The sequence below is a fragment of the Poecilia reticulata genome, chromosome 8, assembly GCF_904066995.2.
Source record: "Poecilia reticulata chromosome 8, P_reticulata-male-v2, whole genome shotgun sequence".
NCBI classification, from domain to species: domain Eukaryota; kingdom Metazoa; phylum Chordata; class Actinopteri; order Cyprinodontiformes; family Poeciliidae; genus Poecilia; species Poecilia reticulata.
The window spans coordinates 14,691,204-14,716,301 of NC_088837.1; the positions used below are offsets into that span (position 1 = coordinate 14,691,204).

Sequence of the window (25,098 nt, forward strand, 5' to 3'; positions counted from 1 at the left end):
TTTAAGTTAGTTTTTAAAGTTTCGTGCCAACATGAGGCGGAAAACTGATGCTCTGCAGGAATGCACGTGGCAAACCAAGACAAATATTAGGCAGAAGCGGCTCCAGGGCGCTGTGTAATTTAGTGGCGTGTGGCTAAAAGTACACACTGGAAGTGTCACAGTTCTAGTGGCTATCATCTTTCCGTACCTGGCTGGGACAAGCTGACATCGAAATAGTCTCTCAGCTGCCAATGGGTAGTTTGTCACTGGTGTCACGAAGTATTTGATAGCTCTCTCAGTTTGATGATGGAGCAACCATATGTGCACTACGTGCGCACTCAGATCAGGACCTCCTCTCAATTTATTCAAACTTTTTGAATAGTTTTTTAGCCATTTTGCCATTTTACAGCCACACACTTGAGTATTTTTTTGAAAGAAGTCCAGTTTAAAGTTGACCAAAAGCCACATATGGGACCACAGCTGAAGTTTTTGGCCTGTAAGCAAAGAACTCAAATCAACCATCTAGTGAAACATTGGGGTGGCAGGATCATGCTGTGGGGATATTTTTCTTCTGCAAGCATAGGGAAGTTGATTATGAATAACAGAAAGATAGATGGAGCTAAGCATAGAGAAATATTTCAGGTTTGCCATGTTTTAACAGCAGCTCCATCCGTCTTTCAATCAAATCCAAAAACTGGTAAACTTCAAACAACATTTCTCAATGGTTTTCTTAAATGCTCACACAGGTGGAAATAATTGTTTATTGACCAATTTCAGGAGACAACTTGTTACTTTAAAATGTATTTAAGGTTGTTACAGTAAAGGGGGAGAGTACAAATGTGCATCACACTTTTCAGACTTGTTTGTAAAAAAAAAGTAATAAAAAAATAAAAAGCAACTCATACATACTTATCACGTTAGTCTAGATTATGTTGATCTATGTCATAAAAGTCTATTAAAATATACTGAAGTTTGTGTTGTAAATGACTCAAAGGGTATGAACACTTTAATTGAACGTGAAAAAATACCGACACTGCAGAAAACAGTAAATGTCTTGCATTTTTAATTAAAATCTACCTCTGGATCAGATAATACTGAAAGTTGTAACGTTTCTCAGAACAGGTCCTGCAGGGTAGGTTTAAGACAAGGCTGGAATTCCTTTCCTGAGTCAGGCTGCAAGGTGAATTGTTTGTTGCCTTTTAGTCAGCGCAGGAGTGCGCCTGGACTCGCCCCTCCCACCTCCCTGCTCCGCTCCGCTCCAGCTCTCCCTGTGCTCTCCAATAAAGCGCTTTTTGTCCAGGGGAGTCGGCACTTGAGCGCATTCCTTGACGTGGAGGCTGGTCTACCTCTCTCTGGCCATTTGATGAGGACCGTTCTTGATAGCCCAGGTCAATACACGTCCACGGAAAGGAAAGAAAAAATACGTTTGTTTATTCTTGCGAGATCGTGCGCACACGGAAAACTACCAGCTTTGGAGTTAACGTCGGTGAAGTGCTCTGTTTGGATACGGACACAAGCGCGACAGCGCTCTTACAGCTTCACCTCTACAAAGTCACGGGTAAGACTCTGCTGTATCTACTAATAAGATATGAACAAACTACTCTCAGGTCTTTAAGGCTGTATGTTGAGGATCAAGACGCGTAAATTAAGTGACGCGTAAAGCAGGACTGTGTGAAATATAATCAACATACGAACAGGGATAAAATACATTTTGACATGTCCGATTACGCATTTTTGACACGTGACTAGAGTTGTTAAGTTGTTATATTTTCGTCTTTAATTGCAACACCTTTAGCTTAAAAAAGGCAGCACAACTCACCAACATTGTTTTGTTGTGGTTGGGGGGGGTTCTAAAGCGATCATTTAATGCACGTATGTAACGTCACAAGATCTCAGAATTTTATTGAAGTGCATCAAATGTTTCAACTCACGGAAAACGAGGTTTACGTGAGGCTGCATGGACGCGCTGCTGCTTTACTGGGATGATAAGTTAGAGGATGCGGTTGCCTCTAATGCCTCAGGTCAACAATCAGTGACAAAAACAAAAAACAAAAAGAAAACGCGTGTTTTGTAACTGGACCAAGCATAGCGTGTGCGCGGTGCACAAAAGTAGCCGTCGGGGCGGTAACGAGGCGGGCTGGCGTTGGACCGCAGGACGCCGTGCAGCACGCAGGGACCGAGCCGAGCGTCTAGACCGCACCGAGCCGTGCTCGCCGCAGAGGACAGCTGTTTTTGGAACATGCAGCAGGGAGCGTCCCACTACACGAGAAGCTCAACGGGACACAATACGCGTGATTTACATAGAAATGTGTTTGAATCTGGGGAGTTTTAAAAGGCAGAGCCGGTCAAAGGTTATAAGAGGCCCGAAGAATAAATTATTTTTAGGGCTCCCTTTTTACATTCCAGCTCACTCTTAATTCTCTATGTACAGTTAACTAGCAACTCAGTAATGGACTGAAACCGACCCTTTACACTATATATCAAATAAACACAATTTAAATGAACATGCTTTCATTTTTTGGTCGATTTTCTAATTCTGTTATAATTCTATTAACTTTCCTAAGCTAAGATGATCAGAGCACTCCCTTATTTGCTCTGTAGGTAAACAGTTAATTCAACAGATTTAGGGGTCTGGTATTACTTTTGTTCATACTTCTGAAGCATATATTATTATTTATTATTTCTTAAAGAAAATATACTTACAAGCCATCTAACTCTCAAATAAATGCTCCATGTTACAAAATAGCAACAAAAAAAGAAGAAAAAAAACAATACAAAAATGGTAGCAGATTTTTACCCAAGAATTTAAAGCAAACAAGCAAAAAACTAAGTGATTCGGAGATTAAGTTGGCACACATTTCTCCATACTGATAAAATCTGACAAAAAGTTATAACTAAACATTAGTGTTATGTTATGTTCATCTATTAATGAGCTGTGAAACGGTGCATAAAATGTGTAGAAATGATTAAAATAGCTTTAAAGTTCTATTAGTACCCTAAGCAGCCACAAAGTTTGCATTTACTTGTGATATATTAGGCAAAGAAAATGTAAAACTGGCATGGATTAAACTTCCCTCAGGGTAAATATGATTCTTTTCAGGATATTACAGCACTGCTGAATAATAATAAACACTATTTTAAGCATGTCTTACAATAAGATTAACTTTTGGGCCAAGCTTCAGTCATAAAGCGATGAATTATGCCATTTTGCAACATTAAAAATATGCAACAACTACGACTACCAGTGCTGCAATGATTCAACTACATCATAACTTCACAACTCCAAATATGTGCAAGTTACAGAGCTGCCAAAACGTATAAATGTTTGGACATTTAGCTGAAGGCGTTCCGGAACAAGTTGCTCAGATGCAAGTAATGATAAACACAGAAATCAGACAAATGTCAGCTTCCTTCGCCAGGCGTGAGGCAGAGCTGCGAGCGACGGGGTCAAATTCCTGAAAGATTAAATCTCTGGGTGACCTTCTCCAGGTTTAAACCAACATCTAATAAAGCGACGTGACTCGACATGCTCGAACCGATCTCCACTCAGGAGAGTAAAGATACAAGTAACAGTTCCATCTTTTTTCCTGCTCACTTTCCAAATAATGGTGCCAGTATAAACATGCACAGATCAAACTTGCCTTTGTTGGACTCATGACATCAGACAGAACAACAGGAAAGGTTAATGTCTTAATAGCTAAGAACAACCTTTTTTTTTCCTTTTAGTCTTGTATGGCCCCATAATGAGGCACAGAAAACCGCCTCCATTCTCCTAGGGGCAAAAAACCCAGACCTAACTACTCCAATAGCCCCTCTATTAACCCATCACTGCAGCTCTGCTTGTTTCATTGTAAAGTGCTCCATTGCAGGTACTCATTATGCTGTAAAAAAAAAAGCTCCTCTGTCATTGACAGTATGTAATGGTTGCAATCTGTTAATATATTAGGCTACCAGTCATAGCGGAGCAGCCACAGGAGGCCAATTACTCCTGCACTAATGTGAAGAAATTTGAGGCTGCACATGGTGACAGCAGCGAAACAGAGGGCTGCTGGGCACTTTCTGATGTTGTAAATAACACACAAGTGTGCCTGAACAGTCACTGTTGTATCCTCAGACCGTTGTGTATGCTGATATTTTTGACATCTCGGAGCTGAGAGACAAACCAAAAGTTCCCTGAGGGTGTGAAGAAAGAAAAAAAAAAGATAATAGTTACTTTTGTACTTTTGCATCTTTCTTGCAAGTATTTCAAAGTTTAGATCAAAGCTTGTCAAAGCATTCGTACCACTCGTGTGTGTTGGTGTGAACATGAAGGAGAGAGGGTGTGCTGTGTGCACAATGAATGGGTTATTTTAGCTGCGTCTGTGTGTGGTCGGGAAGCAGACTGAGGAGAACAGGGACTCTGTCATAGAATCTGATTCGAACAATTAAGCACAGACCCGGCTTTCATGAAGTTTGTTACAGAGATGTTGAAACCACATTACCGCCGCCCGGTCCTGGACTGGTTGGCAACACTGGGTCAGTGAGAGCGTTATCTGGTATTCTTTTTTTTTTTTTTTTACAAAATCAAGGCTGGCATTTCGTTATCTGTGCCAAAGAGCTTGGGAGGGAAAGAGCGCTGATGTCTAAATCTGCTGCGAACCACAATCAAAACATTTCATTTGTTGTTTTTAAAAGCCGAACTAAAAGCAGGGTTCCTGTGCAGTCTGGAAAAAGTCAGGCTTTTGAGGTGCTTTCCAAGTTTGGAAGAGTACGGAAACATTTCATATCCCAATGTATATCCCATTATCTAAAAATTCTATCCTCCATGCATTTATCCAGCTTACTTATTTGTGGTTGGAAAATGGAGTGTAATGAGAATTTTTTGGAAATTCTGAAAGAAAAACAGGTAGAAAACCCAGTTTGTTAGAAACCTTATCACAATGTTGTATACATCCATGTCTTTCCCCAAACTTCCAGACTTTTCAGGGCTCAGTTTTGCACCAATTAGGGCGAGTGCCTGAAGCATTCGACCCTCAATATTAGAGGGATTAGAGGGTTAAAAGTCAGGTGCTGAGGCAAGGAGGCCTGGGGAAGGTAGAAGAGCGGGGCACGCTCTCAGAAAGCAGGGAGGGGGAAGTCAAAAGGGCGGAAACCTGGAAAAAAAAACATGTTACAATTAGCAAGGAGGAAACTCAAAAAGAACAAATCCTTCTTATGTCAAAACTTGACGCGTTATTGTTCATCTCCCCTCAGAGGTCGCACAGCAGGAGGGCTGTTGCCATCCTAGGAGCTTTTACTTATAAGAGGAGTTTTGAGTAAAACCCCTGAGCTTCAAAGGCCTCTGCCTCAAACATCAGTGCTGAACTAGCGGTATGTGGAGGCAAACCCCAGCCCATACGCCTGCCAAGCTAAATTGAAGAAGAGCTCGCCGATGCAGCCAAATGATGCGTTCAGAAGAACCACTTCAAAACCCTCGCATAAATATACACACACATGCGAAGGGATCTGAGGGCTTTGGAGTGGCCCAATTTGAGCCCCAGAACCCCCCTCAAATACCCGCTGCCCTCCACGTCCGCTTTCACACACACAGTCCCACACAAGCATGTCGAGGCCAACTCTGAAAGGTCTGCAGAATCAAGTCTGCTAAGTACATCTGAAAAGTTCTGAATCAAGATGGAAAATCTGTGAAGATAACCCCCCCCACCCCCCAAAGGGGGAAAAAAATTCCAGAGGGACGTGAGGGAAAGAGTAAGGAGGATAACAAGGATGTTCAACTATAAAGAAATACACCACAAATTGCTGCATTTCAGCTCTGGTTTGTAAAAAAAAAAAAAAAAAAAAAAAGGGAAAAAAAACTGAAGAAATGACTCTTAATCTAAGGTTGTAATTACTTCTGGCCTGCACTGTAATCAGGAGATGAGCCATAAACTAGATCTAACTAGGCAAAAGGAAAGCAAAGATCTAAGGCACAAACACACACCGACAGTGCCAGTGCAGCTATTGCCATCCCTAGGAGAGATGTGTTACATGTCTTTTATTGCGCAACATAATAGAAAAGTGTGACCTTGAATTTTAGTGCATGCATACAGAGGACGTTTTTAACAAAATCAGCACCTACTGTCCTGCATGTTTCAGGTGTTGGTCTGCTGCCACAGGCTTCTGCAGCATCTGATGGCATGTTGAGGAGGTAGTTCAATCATTTGAATTAAAGATGTTGGAGAAGAGACACATCTAACACATAAAAAGGCCATTCTTTCACTGAGTTGGGTCGACCCTTTTGTTCTCTGGCTCACTCTTTTCTTAATGTCTATTTCAGTCGCAGCCAGGGCGACACAGATAGCGCTGCTATCTGTTGCCGCTCTGTGAGTTACGCAGGCCAAGAGCGGGAATCTGTGCCCGTCTGCTTGAATCTGAACGGCAGCAAAGATCAGCCAGAATCCCAGTCGCTCAACGCTGCAAACAGAACAAGAGCGGCGCAAGTCACGACATGCAACTGGTAGGAAGTCGAGCAAGAAGGAGCCTCACAGCTTCTTGCATCTTAAGCAAAACAAAAAAAAAAAAAACTGTATCTGTGATTAGCTGATCTTGGTGCTGGGCTGCATAACCAGCCTGCTGTTGTCAGTAACCCAGTGCTACAGCGGTTTCAGGAGCTTCATCTGAAACAATGACGCAACTTTTTGGGTTTTGAGTTCCACTTTGAAAGCTAAATATTTACTCTTCAGTCGAGGAATCATCTGAGAGGCAGTGACCTCAAAAATCTAACCACAGAAGCGTCAGGACACACGCTTTTCCCCGATTCAGAAGCTACTCGCACAACTTGTCTGCACAAGCGTGCATCGGTACCTCTACCTGTGTGGGTTTCTATGCAAAGAAGTATGAGTGAAAGAACAGGGCTTCTGTGTGGCGGTATAAAACACACCATGCATCAAACAACAACAACTAGTTTCACAAGTAAATACACTGTCGCATGTCATGCAAACTTATGTGTAAATATCTGTTCCACAAACAGTTATAGTAAAGTTTGTGGCATATTTTTAAAACCTTACTCAGATCAAATGTCTATGCATTATGGTTTACAATCCACTGCTAACTAGAAACACAATAGTAAACACTGTAAAATATGAATAAAGGTCACCTGTCATAGTTGGTAAAAGTGGAGGAAAAATCAAATAACACATGCATAATATATACTGATAATTGGCTTTAAAACAGCTTAAAATATTTTCCAAAAACTGGTATGAATGTAGTTTTTTTTGGGGGGGTTTTGTCCGATCTTCATCCACTAATTGAAAATTATAAGAGGAGATGAATATAATGAATCTGATCAGGATTTTTTTTTTTTGGCAGTTTCTATTTCCAGCTTTGTTTGAGATCTGATCTGCTGATTTTATTGTAAAGACTTTAGATAAAAAGAGAAAACAATAGGATGCAAGATCTTTGATAGAGATAGAGGTCCCTTGTCTTTATCTGATTTAACTAAAAAAAGTTCCCCACAGTACAAACGGCTGCTAGAGGTGGATTTAGATAAATAATAGTGGAATTTTTTAGGTTTAATGTTTTTACGGAACAGAAGTAAAAACTCATTCATTCATGTTCATATTATCTTAGACCAGCTTCCCTGCTGCCACCATCATATTTAATGGAGCGGTGCGTTTAGTTTCTTCTGTACTTGACTGGCTGATCTCCAGTCAGAGCTATCTGATTGAGTCATACATCCATAGGAGCACTTATTTCTTTTTTAAGAACCAAATCAGATTTATTGTTCATATTGTTCATCTTTATGTATAAAAAGCTGCATTAACACGTACTATATTTCATGTCATAACATCACAGATAGGGAAAAAATTTGTAAAAGATAAATACATTGTGGCTAGTGCTGAGTTTTAGCAGCAGAGGCAAATAAACATGTATGAAGCAATAAAAAAAAATATATGTAAACTGCAGATATATGTCTCAGCTCAAACTGGTTGAACTACCCTGGTAAAAAACCAACAGAACACACTGTATGAGGGCATGGAGTTTAAATTAACACATGGCAGACGATGGGTTGATGAAGCTAAGACAAGGAGTTGACAGATGCAACAGGCGAGCAGTCGACCCGCATTCTTGCCTCCCTTCCTGTGCTCCGTCACACTGTTGTGTTGCCACATGGTCAGCCCGCTCAGCATGCTCCTGCACACAGCTGGAATTTAACCAATTAGCAGCAGCAAAACTTCCTGTTTCGCTTGTGGGCTATTAACAGTGCATGACAGAGGGGCTGGTTTCCAGCTAAGTAGAGCCGGTTGTACATGGTAAAGGTGATTTGATTAACAGATCCAACTGTTTTATTTCCAGGTGGGGAGAAAAAGCAACTGAAGTAGAAGTAGAAGAAGAAGAAGTGGGGATTGGGGTAGAAGAGGAAGCATCGTGACTGGGTAAGTGAATCTGGCAGCTTTTACTACAAAAGTGTCCATATAAATAAGAGGTGGCCAGCTACTATAATACAAACACATGGTTAAGATCAGGAAGGCTGTATATTATTACAGAGGGAAAAAAAAGCTCGACTTCATAAATAATGTAGGATTTCTGATGTGGTTATATTAATAGGCACTTGGAATATTTGAATCCAGAATCCCAAACAAGCCACTGTTGGCGGTCTTTAGCGCGTTAACTCTAACACCCCGCTTCCTCAAGAGGCCTTTTCATTCTGAGCCTGTTAACAAAGACTGGCAGGAGAACAAGAGCAGCTCTCCTACCAAGCACACAGCATTTCAGTGACACAAGGAGGCTGTGTAGGAAACGTACGTTAATTTGTTTCTTTTCTGAACTTAAGGAAATGTTGCAGTTCCTTTTCCCTGTGCCACCATCATTTCATCCCTAAATATAGGCAGTTTATCCATTCCTACTTCACTTTCATACGTATTTAAAACAATTTCATGCCCGCAAATGCTCAAATTTAACAAATGATAGAGTTATCCGAGTATTTTCTGAAAATGACTTGCATAACATGACGGATAAGGACCTTCATGAGGATCCTGTTGATGTTATAGAAGTCAAAGTGACAATTCCTTACTGGAAACAATGACCAGTATGAAACACTCCATGCCACATAACTAAATTTAATACCCAAAAATATCAGGCACTGAAGTTCTAAGGACGAATTAGCTTATCAAAAGGCTCCACAGTTTTCCAAAACAGTGACTTTCAACTTTTAAAATGACATTCACAGTAGATGAGAAATCATAAAGGCTGCCGCAGCTACCTCAGTCTAAAGCAAGCTGCCCAGAGAGCAGCTGAAACACTACTCATAATGTTCATGAGGTTTAAAGAGTCCCCCACACCCCCAAGCTCTGTTCACACATTACCAGGAACTGTGTTGAGACATGTTATTATCAACAAGTCGTATAACAAAACAGCCAGGAAACATGCTAACATTAGCTTAGCACTTCTGGAAACAGTGGCCACATGAAAACAAGACTCGGAAATACACATAGACACAAATTTCTGTCTAGCTGAATATTTTTGGGGAAGAAAATATCTGTTGCAATTAGCAACAACAAAAATTAGCAAATGAGTTAATTAGCACACAATCGCAACACCAGTGTAGTCCTGTTATTTTACAATGCCTTGAAGCTACTGAGGTCTCAAACAAACCAATAGCTTTGATCTTATTTACTTTAATGACATCTCAAACTGGGAATTGGTTTTGGGGAATGTTTTTTTTTATTCACTCGCACTATACTGTCCCAGTAATTGGATGTCAGTACACAACGTATCCTCTGTTCACCTTGCGAACCTTTTCCTGACCCTTCACCCTCCGTCCTGCCTCTGTGCTGTTCCAGTTTTCAATGAGCTGTGACAGGGACTGTGACGGCTTGTAAAGCCAAACCCTCATGCACACAGTCTCCCTGGAACTCTGGACGCACATCACCACTCCTGCTAATTGCCTCCCTCGCTCGTCCTCGCTCACCTCCTCCTCTTCCTGTCTGATCCCCGTCTTATAGGCAGAGAAAGACGCAACAGTGAAGTATTGATTTCTGGCCATAACCGCCACATTCCACATCCTTTTTTTTTTTTTATCTTGCTGTAAATTATTTGCAACTCGCACATAGTTCAGTATCAACACCGAGCCTATTTCTGCTTTCGGAGTTTTACCATCAAAAGCTTGCCTTGAATTACAACGCGTGTCGACAAACCCTGCGCATCTTTTACTCATCGTTTTCCAGATGCACGCCTGTATTCCTGCATGCGTCTGAAACGGTTTCACAACATGTTGAAATACGAGTGAATATGACTGAGCTGCAGCTTCTTATCAATGCTCCCCACTACAAGCACATTAGAATATTATTGTGGGTTAATAAAGTTACTATTTCAACCCGCAGGCAAACACTCTAGAGCAAACAAGGGTGTTTCATACGGTAATTCTACCGCATGCTTAAGCAAACTCTTTCACATCAAAGCTCTGAGCCCAATCACACGTGTGTGAGCAAACATTAGAGAGTACACGCTGTTGTGTGTTTTTGACCCAGGAATCTGCTCCGATCACCTAAAGAGATGTATGAAGGGACCTGTTGATTTGGAGCAAACAAACTGCTCCTTTTGCTGACAAAAGTTACTATTCAGTTCCAACAAAGCAGCCATTTGTATCTTCTGTCTGAAAGTACGATAAACATGTCATGTGTAAAGAACAGATCTGGGTCATGAACCACACAAAGGGCCATTATGTCTCTTAGTTTCCTTTATACTTTTAACATTTGGTATTCAAACCATATTGGATCTATTTGGTCTGCCTAAAATACAATTGGAGAACATTGTTAACACATATAAAATGTTCTATATGCCAGATTCGAGGAGGTCAGCACTAAGGGCTTTAAACATCTGCGGATCGCATCTGTTTGGGTGATTATTGTGCTCACGCCTTCTCCAAATCATCTCTTAAATTGTTTGCTCTGATTTGTGTTCGTTATTTGGATGTGACTTCTAAGCTTTGATTGCGCATTTCCCTTACGCTGTATGGTTGACCAACGAACCAGAATATTTGATTAAAACAACAAAGAAATGAGAGTTTTGGTTCATAGGGTGACAGAGTGTACCTGAGGCCATGAAGGAGAAGCCTGTCCATGTTAGGAGTGGGGAGGGAAACTGTACCGCCTGACTGCTGCCTTTTCCAACCTCCAACCTCCCCCAGTGCTGGATCAGCACCAATGCAGGCAACAGTTTCACAATAAATTCCTTTGTGACACTGTAATCAGCACCAGTGATCTCCGGTTCACATTTATCTTGTGTGTATGGCACATGTCTGGGGTTTTTTTTTTTTCATTATTTGTTAAAGAGAAAATAAAACTCTGGGGCAGATTGACAAAAATCTTAAACAGTGGGTTCTTAGAGCAGGAGAAGTATTGTGAGGTGGATTTAATGCATCCCTGTAGCTTTGTCTGTGATATACTCAATATGTACGTGTCACTGGCAACTTACAGGTCAATACTCAACAAATCTGAAATCAGCTCAAAGATGTTCAATGCTTGGGATGTAGTTTTATAATCTTACACCACTTTAAAGTTCTAATTTCTGACATTTCAGCTGTGTTCCCTGGTCTATTTGTTTACCAATACTCTTTAAGAAACCTCCCAGGTCTTCACAGAGCAGCTTGATTTATACTGAGGTTAAGTTAAACATAGGTGGGTTTTATTTAAGAGTATCAGCATCTCACTTTTGAGATTTTTATTTGTAAGAAATTAATAATTATATACTACTTTATATTGTGTTTATGTGGTGAAATTTTACTGCTTTTCTCTAAACAAGTGCAAACTTGTAGTTTGTCCCAAAGACTGCAAAGTCTGACAAAGTGAACAAGCAGCCATTTGCCCAACATTACTTATTACCATCACACTACTTTTGAACTCCCCTGAAATTTTAAACCCTCACAGGGTAGATATGGCAGGTGGAGAAGGCCTGCCTGCCTTCATCGGATTCCAGTCATACTCGTCACGAACAAACCAATACCGAAAATGTTTTTTTTTTTTAAAGTTTTGAGCAGAGGCGTTAAGCAAGAACGGGACAAAACAGGATATTTTAGTGCTTCTAGAAAACCAGCTTAAACAAATGTGACATGTTTGTATCCGGAGTACACACTCGGATAAGGCAGACAGCGTGTTTGAATACAGTGAGAATATGACTCAGACATGCTGACAGACAAAGAGGCAAAGGGATAATTTTCCTCAGTGAGTACGTGTGACATTATTTGTTCAACAATAATAGTCAGGTTGCCAGTCATTCATTCTAGTAAGCCTGACTAAGTCACACAGCGTGCAACTCTTTATTGATCCTTTACATGTTGATTTTCAACAAAGGGGAGGGGGGGGGGGTCAAAATCAAGTTGCACAAATAGACATAACTCCATGCTACACCTTTTCATTCTTATTATGATTAATGTGGAAGTCCTGTCCTGTTTGTAGTGGTTGTACAGAAACCCAGTAATAGGAAACTACATAGAATGAGAAGTATGTATGGTGTGCAAAGTTATTTAGAAAGGCATCATAATAGCCAGGAGATAAACTAGCATTATGCAGATGGAATGAATGTCACTCAGGAAGGATGACTGTCGGCATGTGAATGTAACTGTAGTCTTGTGGTTGACTGAACTAACTGGTCCTTCCAGCTTCCTCAAACAAAAAAACAAGCACAAAACACAAAGAATTTCCTTCTTCAAACTTGGTTCTTCTTAGAAGCTTTAATCAACTTAATTCAACTGTGGCCAAGCTTGTGTTACATGTCTGCACCAGCATGGCAGAGCACTCTGAAACATGCTGCCAACACGAACAATAAGGTGTTGATAGTGACCGGACAAACGGAAAACGAAAGCACAAGGCCAAAGTCTAGAAAGGGTCCACATTCGTCACAACCAGTCCCTGCTAACACGGTTTCCTGGTGATGTGAAGCTTTTGGCCTGAGCAGGCTGCGACCTCTGCAGTGCTGCGGTTTGTTATTGTGTCTGACACAAAAGGATGAATAAGAGACGCGAGGCACAGGACTAACAAAAGCTGTGGGTGTAAAACACCACTTTGAGAAAGCGGATCAAAGGACAGGTTGTCAGTGGTATGCTGGAATCCTGTGTCCTCTGTGTAACGTGAGCGCCTTGTGGCGAAGGTCTTCAGCAGATGTGCAGAGCCGCGAGACAAAAGCAACTGCGATTTGCTGTCTCCAGAGGGTCACAGGGCAGGAGACGATGACGAAAGACTCGTGTCGTGACCGAGGGGAAACAAGTGGACAGTGTGTCTGGCCTCAGCCGGAGTCTGTGCTTATTTAAAAAGCAAAAAAATCTGATCTAGCATCTACCAAACCATATGTCATATCCTTTAGCAATAAAACAAAAAGGAAATGATCCACGTTTCCGTTTGGAGCGCACATAACATGACCTCTGCGATCCAAAGTCTCAGAGGAGGCAGACGCAGACTCCACAAGCGCTCTCTTGCAGACGAGACTCTGCCACCAACCTCCTCTGGTTTCTTCCTCGGGCTTTTTTCTTCCTGGTCGTATCATGTAGTCAGACACACTCCAGAGGGTTTGGGGTTTCATATCTCCACTGGAGGAGCAGAGGAAAAAAAGGCACCTGTCGAGACGAGGCGCAGGTATACGATTGTAACTGGAGCTGGGCGTGCGACTCTGTCCAACAGAGGATGTTAACTGTGTTGTGTGGGTCAGCGTTACAACAAAGGTTGCTGGATAGAGCGCAGAAGTGGAAACACTAATCTGAGCCTAACCTCTGACCCTGAGGAGTTGCTCCATGTCTCACAAGCTTATGGGCTTTGTCGTCCTTTGGACTGATGCTATCTGGCTGTTGAACGACTGTTAGGCTTTCGGGTCTTGTTTGTAATTTTATAGCAGATGAGAGCGAGCTAAAATGTAAACCACTCACTGCTATCTCTACATCAAACACGGAGGTGCCCTGAGATCTCATTTGGTGCAGCAAATGCATCCCGATCTTGGGATTTTTACCGTGAGTCTACCCTCACATTAACCCCTGCGCTTGTATATTATGCTCTCTTTCAAGTCCTCCAGCTGTATGCTCGAATGGTATTGCTTCACACTGTTCTTAAAACAGTTCCAAATCGTAAATCTTAAGATGAAAAGGACTTTCAAACAAAAAACAAACTATGTCGAAAAGTGGAAAATGAGTAAAAATTGTAAAAAAAATAAAAATAAAAAAAAGGCCTTGAAAAAGTATCCATACCTCTAACTTTCACATATTTTGCTTCAAGAAGAATTACGGTGGGTCCAGTGTTTTGCAGTGTGGGGCTTTTCTTCAGCTAAGACAGAAAACTGCTCATATGGAAAAGTTGAAAGCCTTAAAGCGTCTACTTTAAAGGTGCTCTACTAAGATGACTTAGATAAGTAAACTCTTTGATCTGCATGCAAAAGCATATTATATGTGGGGAAGAAATTAACACTGCACATGTTGAAACATGGCGAAGCATGGGGATGGCTGCATCATGGTGTGGGGATGCTTTTATTCAGTAGATAAAGGGAAGCAGGTCAACAACGAAAAGCAAGGCAACATTTTCATTCTTAAAAAAATATGTACTTCCACTGTGAACTGCTTTATGTTGGACCAGCACAGGGAATCCCAATAAAATAAGATTTAAGAGTTTCACCTTGCAAAAGTATTCAAGGGGTATACATACCCAATAAAGACCTGCTTAAGTTGTTTTTGAAGCTAAATCTCATCTTGGGATCAGACTGAAATCTGTTGTTTGTGCACATTGTGGAAAAACTGGAGGCCTTAATCCCAGTCCAACCTCTACAGATCGCAGTGATCAGAGGGGCTTCGGGATGAGCATTCTCAGTGACATTTTTAAGTGTGACTATTACTATGCCAATAGTAAAATGTAATTTTTGTTCCTGTTACTTAATAGACCTTGATTGCAAAGTTATGCTGGTGAACACATATTTAGAGATCTTTTTTCTGTTTAATTACATGGTTGCTGTCTGGTTGTCTTTACAAGCATAAAATTGAAAGTCAGCCAATAGTTTTTTTTTTCAACTTCAGTTATTCTGAGCATCTCATCTTTCCATGGGGTAACATTATCTAAAACAGTTTGACATGTACAACCAGAAATAAAGCACTGCATAAGAGACACATCAGTCTCCGTGCATCAGCAGTCTGACATTTTTACATGTATATACTGTATGTGCTAAAAGTGTCGGTTCTGTTCTCCCTCATGTTGCTTCTCAAGTGATCTTTTTTCAACTCAGATACCGTTGCTTCACCTTTCCAATTCTCCCTTGGCCCTTTTGTCATGTTGACGGATAACTCTGCTTGATTGTGGATAACAGAATCCATCTGGTTGCAAAGACGTTGCTGGAAGTGGAAGGGGACAGAGACGACGTAGATCCTCCACATAATGCACATACCACAAGCTGTTTTCATGTGAAAAGATAAGGTCACCGAAATAAAAAGTCTCTTTGATGGGAGTATCTAGTCTGCTGTGTGCAGCCTTATCCAGAACTGTCAGCCAGCATCATTCGCTCGTTTCGTCTCTGGCCCAACTTGTCCACACATTGTCGTTAGCCTTCAGCCCTAAAGACAGGGACTCTTGACCCTATGGGCTGCTGGGATTTAATTGCTGAAGCCCACTTCACCATTCTAAAGTCAGACCTTATTGAATTTGAGGCCCTGCTGACAGAAACCTGCTCTTATCTCTGCTGGATAATAAGAGAGCTATAGGAGAGGGGAAATGTGATTATCCCTTATGCCTCTTCTGTTTTCCAAAGTGCTGAATTATGTTTGTCACTTTGAGCAACACAAAAAAGTTCACATGCTCCGTAATTCAGAGTTTTGGCACATTTTCAGGCCCTTGTGTTGCTTCACATGTTCACCTGCCAACAAGTTTTCTGATAAAACCAAACAATGTCAGATTCACAAACAGATTTTAATGGATCTACAATGAATCCAATCCTTTGTTTATAAACCCCCAAAAAGCTTCCTGCAAATCTTAAAAAGCCAACCACAGAGCCAAGATCACTTTTTTGCCCAAAACTGCCTGTCTCAGGAATGTTTCAAGTGCACCGGGGAGAGAAAAGGAAATTACAAGTCGAGAAAGGAGGACGACAAGTCAGGAGGGGGGCATTCCTCCACTATGTGCGGGATTACAACTCGCCTTTCTACTATCTCTCTCTGCACCTCTCCACTCACAGCAATCACTCACCGCAGCAGCGGCGTCCCAGCTGCGCCGTATCTGAGCTGCCGATCAGCACGGGCCTGCTGCAGCCAAAGAGAAAACACAACAGCAGAATCTAACCTTTCAAGTTCCAGTTTATCTGCGATCGGGCCGAATCCCTCCCCATCCACCTCCGCCACAGTTTCTCCTCCGCTGGGTTTTATCAGATGTGCCTGGCCCAGTTTGGAGTGAGGCACACTCAAATAAACATTCTATCCCCGAGGAAGCAGCGGTAGAAATACCGCAGTGATTATTTTTAAGGGAAATATTCTTGGTTTTATCCTTGTGGTGCTTTTGCTTTTCTGAAGCTGCTTGATGTTGCTGTGTATACTGGCTCTGGACACTTTTCCTTTTTCCCAGAATATTGGTAAAGTTTTTGCTTTAGTTCTTAGGTTTAATAAAACAAGCATCCCCTCTAGCTGCTGTTTGATTCTCCCTGTGCCCCTGCCTTTTGGTTATCTTTTGAGATCTCTTAATTTCCATAAGATCAATAACAAATTATTTCATAATCCCTCATTGCACTGGAAACCTCTAAATTCAGTCTGGTGACAAGTGAGATTTGAATGAAGTTTTTATAGCAAAAACAACTTTAATTCCCAAAACAAACAAATAAAATGCTGCTACTTTAGACTCTTCCTGAGCTACTTACTCTGAAACACGACTATTATAGAACTCTGTTTAACACAAACCCCTGCAGGCCCCCCGAGTGTAAATTATAGGTTAACTGCAACCCTTCACCTCTGCTGCTCATTCATTTGTAGCCAGCAGCGAGCTGTTGCCATCAGATGCTGTCATTACTTTTTCAACAAGGTTTTCCATAAACAAATCTAAGTCTGAGTGGAGTTTTTATACAGTTGCTGTACAGATCTGGAAAGGGCTTTCCTGCTGTTTTTAGATGGTGACTCTGAACTGATATAGATAGATACACACCAGACTTTTCAGACTTTCTTTGGGGGAAAAAAACAACATTTAAACTATAATTACATATTTTTCCTTCCACTCTACAACTGTTTGCTACTTGGTATTGGTCTGCGACTAAAAATACGACTGGAACAGATTTTTCTTTTTTGCAATAGAACAAAATATAAAAAAGACCCAAAAAATCAGAATCCAACTACATCAACATATCATTTTATAGATTTTGTTTATTTCAATATTAAATTGTTCTCTATACAAATAAGATACATGAAAATAAACACAAAACCTTACATTAGTTTTTTTTTCAATACTTAACAGAATAAAGAAACAAAATTGAGAAAAATCTTGTCTATAAATTAGCTGACTTGCACCTCGTGAGGAATTTCATGAAGTATCAACATGATTCTGAAGTAAATATTTACATATGGAAATGGAAATGAAACAGTTGCCACATAAAAAGAGGAATGGATGAACATTTCCTTTAAAATTTCTGGTGAAATAGATTGCATCAGTCGTGAGTCGTGAGAACACAATGTTCTGATTGTACTCTGTATAAGATTCTTGGTTCCAAAAGTTGGGTACTATCGAGGTGTTTGGCAAAGTCTTTGTGCAGGCAAGGTCTGCACAAAGAGACTTTGTGCAGGCAACAACTGCACCTTTTAAAGCCTGATAAATTCCATATAGCATTCAAACTGTAAAACATACAACATATCATAAATGTAACTACATAGGTTTGGAAATTAAGTCCTTATTGTTAAAAAAAAATTTAGTTGAGATAGGAAGGTTTAGAGTCACTTTGGGGCAATAAAGCAAAAGTGCATTTTACCACCTTTTCCTTTTACTTCTGGGCAATGTTCAGCATATACATGTTGCTTCTTCCCTCATGCTTGTCTCACTTGATGGCACTGGATGATAAACGGCTACACAGACTTGTCTGAAACTGGTTTCTTCTTCATCTCCCCCCTCATTCCTATTCCCCTCTCCTTTTCATCATCCTTTGAAGCAGCGTGCTGACACTCCACTTCAACAGTTGTTTTAAAAAGCTTGGACTCAGGTGAAATGACTTAAACCATGGGAATATATCTTTTTTTTAAAAAATCTATTCATCTTTATCACTATATTTCAACTCTTAATGTTGTAGAGGCACTTGTTTGACAACTATCATAGGCCGTCAGTCTGGATGACTCGGAAAATGTTTATCTTGCACCTATATGTGGGAAGGCAGTTCCAGATTATCAGCTCTTCTTCATGTTTAGTAGGATACAAATAAATCATTGGCGGATGCTTTGTTACATGCAGCACGGCATTCATGCAGCCACTCAAAAGTGACTTTGTATGACGAGGAAAAACTGGAGTAAACAGAATGCTGTTAATTGTTACTTTTACCAGTTTCACAAATTCTTGAGGTTTAGAGAACTAAACTAAGTTAAGAAAAGTACACATGTAATTTTTGACTTAGACCAGTGTCAGCATGGACAAAAATCAGTGTTGTGCTTCTGAATCTAAAAGCAGAAATCACAAGGCTCTATTCTTGGGAGTCAGAAGTCTTTGATTATGGTCCTAAAATGCAAGGTTTTTAGTACTCGGAGTGGACTAAATTAAACTTGCCTTTGCCTAATTACAAAGTTATGTTTAGGCTTTCTTTATCTTTCTTTTATACAGAATATTTCTAAGAGTCCAACTGCTAACTGTGTTTGTTTTTCTTGTCTTAGGCAAAGCATGGCCCGAGAGAGATTCTGCACCATGAAGGTCTTTCTCAGTCCATTGATGTCCTTTCTGCTCCTCCTCATCCTTCCTGATGGCATCCTTTCCAGCAACTGTCCACAGGATTGCTTGTGCTCCAATCCAGGGAACATTTTATGTTCCCGAAGACGCTCCTCTACCATTCCTGGCGAATTGGACTCATCAACCAAAAACCTCTTCCTGTTTGCAAATGGGATTGAAGGCATTGCAGCTGAGGACTTCAATGGACTACTTAACTTGGAAATGCTGGATCTGAGTCAAAACAAACTTACTGATCTTCCTGAAAGAGTGTTTGAGCCATTGAGCTCTTTAAAAAATCTGGACTTGTCATCCAACCAGATTACCTACATTTCAGAAAAATGCTTCCATGGAATGCCGCAGCTGGAGCGCCTTTATTTGTACAGCAATCATATAGAGAAGATCCATCCAGCTGCATTTAATGGCTTGGAGAACCTTCTGGAACTCAAATTGCAAGGTAATGCATTGACAACCCTGCCCCTCCTCTCATTACCCAAACTACTACTGCTGGATCTGCGTTTTAATGCCTTGCCCTCATTAAATACTTCCAAGCTTCAGACCCCCAACCTGGAGTCACTCAGACTTGGTGGTGTTGGACTTACCAGCCTAAATAATGAGCTTATAAGAAATTTAAAGAATCTTCATGAATTGGACATTTCAGAAAACAAACTCGAGTCTTTCCCCTCAGCACTAAAAGAGACACCAGGGCTGTTTCATCTCAATCTTGCTGGCAACCCAATGGGCCCTCCAAAGATTGAGGACCTGCAAAACCTTGGCGAGTTAACAGAGTTGGACATAAGCAGTCTCAGTATACAAGGCCTTCCTGAGGAGTTTTCCCAGCTCTTCCCCCATTTAGAAAAACTAGCAATTGCCGAAAATCCCTTCAACTGTCTTTGCAACCTAGCATGGTTCCCAAGATGGCTTAGAGCGCAGAGCATCACCCTGGAGAGAACAGAGGAGACACGCTGTCATTTTCCACCCATCAGTGCTGGAAAAGTATTAAAAAGACTGGAAACAAGGGATTTTGGCTGCCCAACCACAACTGCAATGACGACTACTACTGTCAAAACTACAACTACCACCCTGCCTGCTCCTGTTACCACATTACCAACTACAACCAGACCTATCCAAGTCCCCAGAGCCAGTGTAAAGACACCTGCCAAAGGTGGTGATGTTCCTCTGCCTTCTGTCCCTGCATCTCCAAGCAGCAGCAGTATTGGCCTAGATGAAGAAAAGCAGTTCTGTCCCAAGTATCCTTGTCTCAATGGAGGCACTTGTCAGTGGACTCTCCGTGGTCCATTTGTTTGTGCCTGTCCAGATGGCACATCTGGACAATTCTGTGAAATCCAGAGCCGCTCTTCAACTTATCCAACTGAAGCTGTTCCATCCAAGTCCACCATCGTCACAAAGACACCAGACATCACTTCACATCAAGCGACGGCCACATCAATTCTGATAGATCTTCACCGCTATGTTAAAATGCGGCCTAACATCCGTGGAATCCGTCTGACCTACAGAAACCTCTCTGGGCCGGACCGCAGACCAATTCCGCTCAACCTTCCAATAACATTCCAAGAGTACACACTTCGAGGTTTGAAACCCAATTCCACCTACAACGTGTGTGTCAGTCCTATAGGTGCTGTTAGTGATGCTGAGAGTGTTTGCACTCAGGCTCATACTAAACCTGGATCTTCTGGCACCGGTGCACAAATTGACACCAGTGCATATGCAGGCACTGTGCTTGTGCCTGCATATGCCATCATGATACTGCTGTTCCTCATAGCGATAGCAGTGGCAATGGTTTTCTTTTTTCGGAGGAGGAGAGCCAAGACCCACCTGGATCTAGATTGTGAACCCTCCCAGTTGGGGATGGATGGAGTTAAAGCCGGTTTAGATAATGGAGCTCTGTTTCACAAGCAGCCACAACTTATGATTCCTGAACCTTCTGTCCAAACAAGTAGTATGGAGTATGAGGTGTTATTAATACAAGATCATTGTTCATCAAATAACAATATGCCCATGCACAAGCCTTCTTACTTTTGACAGCAGGCCTTGATGACTTATGTCTAAAAGACGAGTTGTATTTCCTCTGCTGTGTCCTGCCAAGTGGAATAATCAGAACACATAGACCAAGGTCTGCTGGTTGAAAGCGGAGGACACAGAACCAGGCAACTAATCAGCAAAAAAGAAGCTGGACTTACTATCAACTCACTGCTCTATGGTTGTTCAAGAAGAGACTGAAACATGGGAACACTTTATGCTTGTACTTTAGAACGCATCAATGGTGTTTCTATGCTGAATGCTACAAAGTCTATCAACCAACGTGCTGTGATGCTGAGACTATTGTTTTTGGCTGCAATTTAGGGGTTGGGACACTTAAAAAGCTCATGCACTCCTCTATGTGCGCTGCATGTGCACTGAAATGAACTTGTACTTCTGTTCCCCATCACAGAAAGCAGCATGAACAGTCTCAGTAGTTGGTTTTGAGGCGCGGTGCAAACTCTTCAGTACTTACCAGAAGGGATCAGTGTATGCTGTGAATGATCTTTTAACCCACCAAATGAAGTTGTACAGAGAAAATAGCTGATGCTTGTATTGCTTTATTTGGATGAAATTGTTTTATAAACATGTTTTTTTAATACTTGTATTTTTTTTATTATTGTTAAATATTGTGATGTTAAAACCCCTCATAGCCCTTACCCTCCCCCCTTCCACCCTCAACTCACTTCTTGTGACTAACAGACGAAACATCAGATTAAAATCTTTGAAGATTAAAACTCATTTGGTACCAGTAAAGTCAGTCATAGGGTTTTACCCCCAGAATATCAGACAGTCTGAGTAGATGGGAGTCTGGAACAAATCAAGACTAAATCCCCCCCCCATTATAAAGAGAAGAGAAGCAGGATTACAACAAGGTTCAGAGAGGAAAGGACTGAAGGTCTTGTAATTCTATGTTCAATGCACTGTTTTTAAACAGCTATGACATTTATTTTGCTGAAAATTCATCACATAAGTCTCCGGTGACTTTATTTATTGTTTACGTTTCATTTTAAGGTAACTCAGCTATTTGTTTAAGACAACTTCAGTGCAACACAGTTCATGGTCGGGTGGTAAAATGAGCAAAGCAAACAGTTCACATGTACTGTGTTTCATTTGAGTAAAAATAGCATGCTCGATGGCGTGATAGGAGCTGTTACCTTTTGACAGGGGAGACACCAGCTTTGCATGCTTGCAGCTAGCCACACTATGCAAACGTCATTTGGTGTCCATACTGTTTGAAAAGAAAATGAGATTTGCAGAGATCCACTGGAAGATCATCAAAAAGACCCATAGAGCCAAGATCCGTATCTGTGAATCTTACGCAAAGAATGATAGTAAATACTGTTTGTTTAAGCAACTGAGATAATCCAGCTACATGTTCTGTCTTGTGAAAACAAAAACCAACAGATATAGAGTTGCTATCATTTACTTCCTTGATTTGCCCGCATGTGTTGGCGTACCCCGAGCCGCAGTGATTATTTGTCTTCAAACGCACCAAAGACACATCCGTGATTGCCTTTTTACTTACACGTAGTATTTCCCTTACTGATCCTACACAAACCCAAAAGCCTTTAAAACAAGAGTAGCAAACTGGAATATTTGTCTGTAAAATAGATAACATTGAGAATAGCCAAAAGTATTTTCAATGTGTTATTTTTTTCCTTGCTATTTAGGGAAATTTTTTATTGCATATTGCTTTTTTTATTGTGTGAACTTATTTGTATAAATGGAAAGAAGTGATATTTACATTAAATGAATACCTAAAAGTAAGTTTTTGGTGTTTTTTTCCCCCCTTGTATTTAGAGTTTAGCAATTGAAAGGATGGTTCATATTAGGAGGGAGGGAAGGTGGGAATGTAGAGAATGTGTTTGTCATTAACTTCTCTGTTACGCCATCACTTAGAGCGAGAGGAAGTCATAACAGTAGGGGGTGTGCAGTGAAAGAAGGGAAGAAAACTCCAAATGCAGGTATAAAATAGCAATATATCATTTATCAACACATGTTTTGGCTGAGAAAATGTGAATTTTAAAGTAAACCCATGCAAACAGTTTCAAGTGCCAAAATCCATAAATCGATGTCTAAAGCTAGTTACTTAAACAAATAAATCAGCTTCTAAACACGAAATTCCAACAACCTTGTGAAAAAAGTTTAGTTAGCCTATTCTTGAATCGGCCTACTCCGAGCACTCTGGAGATGTCTTAACGTGCCTCGACAATCACTCAAAGTCACTCTGAAAGCAAACAACCCATCACTCAGTGTGCTCGCCATTTCTTAGCTGGCACAATACTTCCTACTTCTACCAGAATTTTCCACTGAGGTAATTGAAAAAGGACAAGAAATCATTTGAGCAATTGTGGAAACAGAAGCTATTTTGGCCTATTTCAGAAAATACAATACAAAACAGGAGCTACAAAGTCCTTTTACTTTACCAGCTTACATTACAACTATGACACAAAAAAGCAAAGCTCGTGTCCAAAGACAAGTCAGCAGGAAAGACATTGCAAAAAAAAAAAAAAAACTTATACCACTGGTGACTTTTTCCACCTTTTGTCTCATTAAAACCACAAATGTATTTCAATGAGATTTTATATCATAATAAATAGTCCGTCATTATAGAGTTTTCTTCAGGTCAGCCTTCCACTAGTAAATGCTTTATAGCAAATTCACTGGAACTACATCAGGGACTCTATCAACTGCATGGCTTGTGGAAAATCTCTTAATGCAATTGGTTTCACTATTAGTTATTTAAGGACGAACACAATTAGGAATAGTTTTTTCTTCCCCACTTCAAAATCAGGCACTACTGTATGTAAAAATTAAAGTATAAACATAAAAAATATCCAACAAAATACATTATTCATAATGTGAGAAAATGTGAAAAAGTCCAAGGGATATGCAAACTTTTGCAAGGGGCTAAACTTAACTAAATTTACACTGAAACAACAACTACATCATTTCCTGTCACCCCCTCTTGTGCTAAAAACAACCAAATTTTGCAACTATAGGTTTCTTTCATTAAATCATTAAATGCCAACACCTTAAAGCACAAATATTGTACTTTTTTTTACCTCTTTCTCTCCAGCAGTGAGTGGTTTTCCTAAGCAAATACAACCCACACTGCTTTATGACGAGAACTATAAACAGAAAGTCTTGGACTTATGCCTAAGCTGGAGGCAAAATTGAAGTAAAAGAATATAATTAAAAACATTCAGATTCAGGTAGTAAGTGAATGTAACCATTGTGATTGCTGTAAACCAACTGAGAGCATTGTTTGCAGACTCCAGCACTGAACAGGATGCCCACCCAGGTGTTTTATAGGTAAAGGGAGTTGGTAGGGGATGGACGTTGGACCTACACACACACACAAACAGAGGAAAACATGAATATAGATTTTCCCATAGCTTGGAGCTGTTGTGTGATATTCCACGCCAACAACACAAACCCATAAAACAGCACCACTCCCCTCATGCTGGCAAAACTTGTTCAGTTTTATCAGAGAAAAGACGTATTTTGGTGAATTACGAGATACAACAAACCCACTCAATGATATCACTAAATTAAACTTTCCCTGCCTACCAAGATGCTTGTAAAATTTACCCTTCGGCCAATCTATTATGACCCCTCTCATATACTGATTCTAATTGGTCATCATTAGCCATGAGGGAAGAATAAAAGCTTCTGGGTGTGACCTGGGATACTTCAAACTGGACTTTTAGCAATGGATGTCTTTGTCCTCCGGGATGTAAGGAGGGACACTGTGGACTAGGTTTGCTTCCGTAGAAGCAATGAGAGACTATTAAGTTAAATCGTCAATTAACTGTGCTTAGGCCTTTTTGGTGCAGGTTTCCTTAGCTTGTCTCAGGCCTGATTACTTCCTAACTTATAGAATCAAGAAATTATGTACATATGACCTTTTCAACAGTAGAAGCAGGCTAAAAGATCTAGAAAAGCAACACAAGTCAGAATCTAAAGACATTCAAGGACAGAATTCAAAGTGGTTGAGATCAATCAGTGCAGAAAGACCGACTTTAACTTATTGCAAATGATTGACGGCAACAAACTGCTAATAAACTAATTAAATTTTCTCCTTAATAAATTAAATACATTTGAAAAATGTTTTTTTTTTATATACACTCATAATATTTATCTGATATAAAAATTTGTTTAATGATCTAAAACATTCAAATGCGAGCTAAATCTCAACACAGGGAAAAAAATACTTTTT

The 25,098-nt window shown here is 40.5% G+C and overlaps 2 protein-coding genes across 4 annotated transcripts in view; one reads left to right on the forward strand and one right to left on the reverse strand.

Annotated features, from left to right (window-relative positions):
* coro7 (coronin 7) overlaps positions 1–25,098 on the reverse strand; it is a 109,591-nt gene that overhangs the window by 25,768 nt on the left and 58,725 nt on the right. The window lies entirely within an intron of this gene.
* vasnb (vasorin b) lies at positions 1,106–21,838 on the forward strand. Of its 2 annotated transcripts, XM_081610027.1 has the most exons (3): positions 1,106–1,537; positions 8,293–8,372; positions 18,785–21,838. In XM_081610027.1, exon 3 carries the CDS (start codon positions 18,792–18,794, stop codon positions 20,874–20,876), a length of 2,085 nt encoding a protein of 694 aa, XP_081466153.1. In that variant the 5' UTR covers positions 1,106–1,537; positions 8,293–8,372; positions 18,785–18,791; the 3' UTR covers positions 20,877–21,838. The 2 variants fall into 2 exon arrangements, with proteins under 2 accessions (XP_081466153.1, XP_008401062.1); XM_008402840.3 differs by lacking the exon at positions 8,293–8,372.